At 32.3% G+C, this 3,844-nt stretch overlaps 1 protein-coding gene across 1 annotated transcript in view; it reads left to right on the top strand.

The window, feature by feature from the left end:
• LOC106869142 (uncharacterized) overlaps positions 1-3,844 on the top strand; it is a 103,119-nt gene that overhangs the window by 87,599 nt on the left and 11,676 nt on the right. The window contains exon 6 of the mRNA XM_052966268.1: positions 2,321-2,391. Coding sequence (XP_052822228.1) covers positions 2,321-2,391 — 71 coding nt within the window. The remainder of the gene's footprint in view (positions 1-2,320; positions 2,392-3,844) is intronic.

Raw genomic sequence — 3,844 nt, 5'->3', positions numbered from 1 at the left:
ATATATATATATATATATATATATATATATATATATCTTCCTCTTTCTTTGGAAATATCGCTATCAATTATGTCTGAACTGTTTTAGTTTGTATTTGGAATGAAGCTACCATATTTATTCATATACAATACACACTTTTTATCAGATTTATAAATATAAGAATTAAGGTGCACATTAAGGTGCATGAGAATTAAATATTATTCATTTTTCTCCTGTCCCAAGTGTATAGTACTAATGGAAATAAGTTATATGTTTTATTCAAGCTAACTGATGTGTATCAAAAAGTTAATACCACCATAATAGTGTTATGTTCCTTCCTCTGTGATTAAAATGAAACAGTTCTTGGTTTTTGTCCAAAATCCATACTATAAATAAATGCTATCTGCCTATAGTGTCAACACAATTTATGTCCCACAAAACTACATGCAAACACTGGAGATAGGGATTTAAAGCTTTGTTGTTGTTCTTTTTAACTCTCTGAAAGAATTAAAAACTGTTCCAATTAAGATTTTGATTCTGAAAAAAAAATTTTTTGTTTTGTAAAAGAGAAAAAATACATAAAAACAAATTTTTGTGAGATCCTGAATGTCTGATATTGAAAACATGGAAATCTGCATTCCAGTTTTAAAAGTATATTATAAAGTGAGTAGTTTAAAGAAAACAAACTGTATTCCAATGATATTTTGTTTTCCTGTGACAACACAACTATGTGTGAATTACTGTATAAAGTGAACAGTAATATTGAGTACATACTTATTTTGTTACACTATCATTATCAAAATCAAATTGATTTTCTTGAAAGCATAATCAGGTCATTTGCACAGATATGACTTTACAGCAGTTGCATGTTTATGACTTACATCAGTAAAGTTCAAAGGTCATTTTTGAATTTACTTTTTGTTTCATTTAAGACATGTGAGCTTTTATCAATTTAGCTTCTGCAGCAATTATGATATACCTGACTCAATACTTTTTCCCCATATGTCATATTACAAAACAAAGAAAAGTTTTTTGTTCATTATTAAAAGTGAGGTATATTACACATGAGTAAATATGGTACTTAACAATTATCATGGCAATAAATTAAAATTAATATCATTGCAGCTGCTATTCCATTTTGTTGAATAAAACTATAATACAGTTCTAGATTTTAAGAGATGAGGAATTATGTACATTATTTACATTTGATGGATATTTGTCCTCATCTTGTTTGTTGTTAACACGTTTCGGCTGATATACTCTCCAGCCTTCATCAGGTGTCATGGGGAAATTTCAAACCTGGGTTCTCATTCCTAAGGTATTTTTCGATGTTGTTATTATTATTATTATTATTATTATTATCATCATCATCATCATCATCATCATCATCATCATCATCATCATCATCATCATCATCATTATTATTATTATTCAGGTCACTGCCTGGAATCAAACTCAGAATCTTGGGGTTAGTAGCCCACACTCTTAACCACTATGCCATATACCCGTGGGCATATCTATCATTACAAAAATTTTGATACTGATTAGGCAAAAAGCCACATATTTCAAGTTAGGATCAAAAGGTGTTATGATATTCATGTCTTTCCTTATAGCATTTGGGACATAAGGAAAGGAAATCATTTGAGCAAAAAGAAAAATCTAGGTTTTAGCATCAGTTCACCATGAAGTTACTTCTTTTATGGACAATGAAAAGCAACAGCCATGATCCAGACCAGTGATCTAGTCCAATTCTTTCAACAGAGCAGGTTCCACTAAATATATTCAATGGTTAAGTAATGGCATGAAACCAGGTGATGGATTAAGCTTAAGATGACAGAAGCTGATAATAAATGATGAAGACTAGGGAAGATGTGGAGAAAAGATGCAGAGTAGCATAAGACTGTATGAAAAATACCATCCAAACCACGACAAGTCGGAAAAATGCACATTAAAACATTGATGCTGATGATGATGATAGTGAGGAATTAGTCTTTATTTGTGTTTTTTACAAAATAGATTTAGCAGTTACCATATTCGATGACATAAAAGACACATGAGTATATGAAGCACACACCAATTTCAGTAGCACATATTCAGGAAAAAGTTTTCTATACATTAAAGCACATAATATTTAAAGCAATTTTGCTTGTAGTACCTGAGTTCATTTTTATGAGACTTTTTGGGGAGGAGGGAAAGAGTTCATCTTATATGCCATCAACTACGGTAAATTTCTTGATTCAAATACCAGCAGGAGTCATCTTCCCACTATATGTATAATTATTAATATACTCTAGTTCAAACTTGATCAACAGCAATCCTCTTTCTATTACTTTTTTTCTAGGTTCAAATTGGTCTACACTATTCGTCTTGAAGAATCAGCATTACATATTGACTTCACAGTTCATAACACAGGTAAGTATTTCTACTAAGCTTCTCATTGCATCCACTTTAGTATTAAAATCAATGTGTCATAATTGTCTAAGGGAGAAAGAAATTATGAAAGAAGATTTACAGTTTCCTATTTTAAAAGGTGGAAACATTTAATCATATAAATTTCTAGCCCTCTATGGATTCAGGCATGCAGAACCTTATAATTCAGGGTTCTATCCCACTGTGTAGTATCTCAGGGTAGTGTCTTGTGCTAAAGCTTCAAGTTGACTAAAGCTTTGTCAGTGAAATTTAGTAAACAGAAAATGTGCAGAAGCCCATCAAATGTGTGTGTGTGTGTGTGTGTGTGTGTGTGTGTGTGTCTACATATATATAATGTATGTGCATATCAGAGAGGGATGGCAGAATCAGTAGAGCATCATACAAAAATGCCTTATGATACTTGATGATATATCTTTTTCTACCCTGGTATATATGGGAATTTGAGGGTAAGCCTTACCTAAACTCAAGCTCAATAAAACAAGCTCCAAATAAAGTACTAGTGTCAATATCATAGACTAAAACTGTTGAAAATGATAGCATAGACATATTCTAGTGATTGAAAGTAGTTCAAATAATATAAGAATAAAGAATATTGTGAAGAATACCTCTATTTTCCTTTATTCCTTTTCTTTAAGATCACAGCTATATACTCTTGCTTTTTCTCTCTTTTTCTGTCTCTTATTCTTTTACCTCCTCTTCTCCCACTATTCTATCCTATCACTCTGTCACTCTCTCTTCCTCACTCTTCCTCCCTTGCTCTCGTGGCTCCCATGTGACCAACGGTCATCTTTCTTTTTCCCTCTCCGTTGTAGCTGGAACAAGGAAGACATGTTCATGTTTGCCTCCTGTCCTAGCTTGATTAACACGTTTGCCACCAAAACCTCATTTGGGCTTAGCAGCCCTTCCTGTTTGTTTTCACTGTCCTGTTTGTGTTACCAATTTTAACTCTCCGCAAAATCCCAAATTTTATCTAATTTGTTTTGCGGGAGCAACTGTTTTATATCCATATATACTCATTTACTTCTTTCAGTCATTTGACTGCAGCCATGCTGGAGCACCACCTTTAGTCGAGTAAATTGACCCAGGACTTATTCTTTGTAAGCCTAGTACTTACTCTATCAGTCTCTTTTGCTGAACCGCTAAGTTACGGGGACGTAAACACACCAGCATTCGTCCTCAAGCGATGATGGGGGGACAAACACAAACACACACACACACATATATATATATGCGAGTAAAAATAAATACAAAAAAGGTGGGTTTTTTTGTATGATTGTGTATAGAGGAATATATTATTTTGTTTAAAAGAGTTCCAACACCGTCTGTTTTTTATGTTTTATTTATATTCCTGCAGAACCAATGTGGGGTATAGAATATGGAATATACAATATATAATATAATATACAATATATAATATAAAATAAAATAAAATAAA

This window comes from Octopus bimaculoides, chromosome 3, assembly GCF_001194135.2.
Source record: "Octopus bimaculoides isolate UCB-OBI-ISO-001 chromosome 3, ASM119413v2, whole genome shotgun sequence".
NCBI classification, from domain to species: Eukaryota; Metazoa; Mollusca; class Cephalopoda; order Octopoda; family Octopodidae; genus Octopus; species Octopus bimaculoides.
Note: the sequence above shows the minus strand (reverse complement) of the source record. Positions and strands in the feature narration are given on the sequence as shown.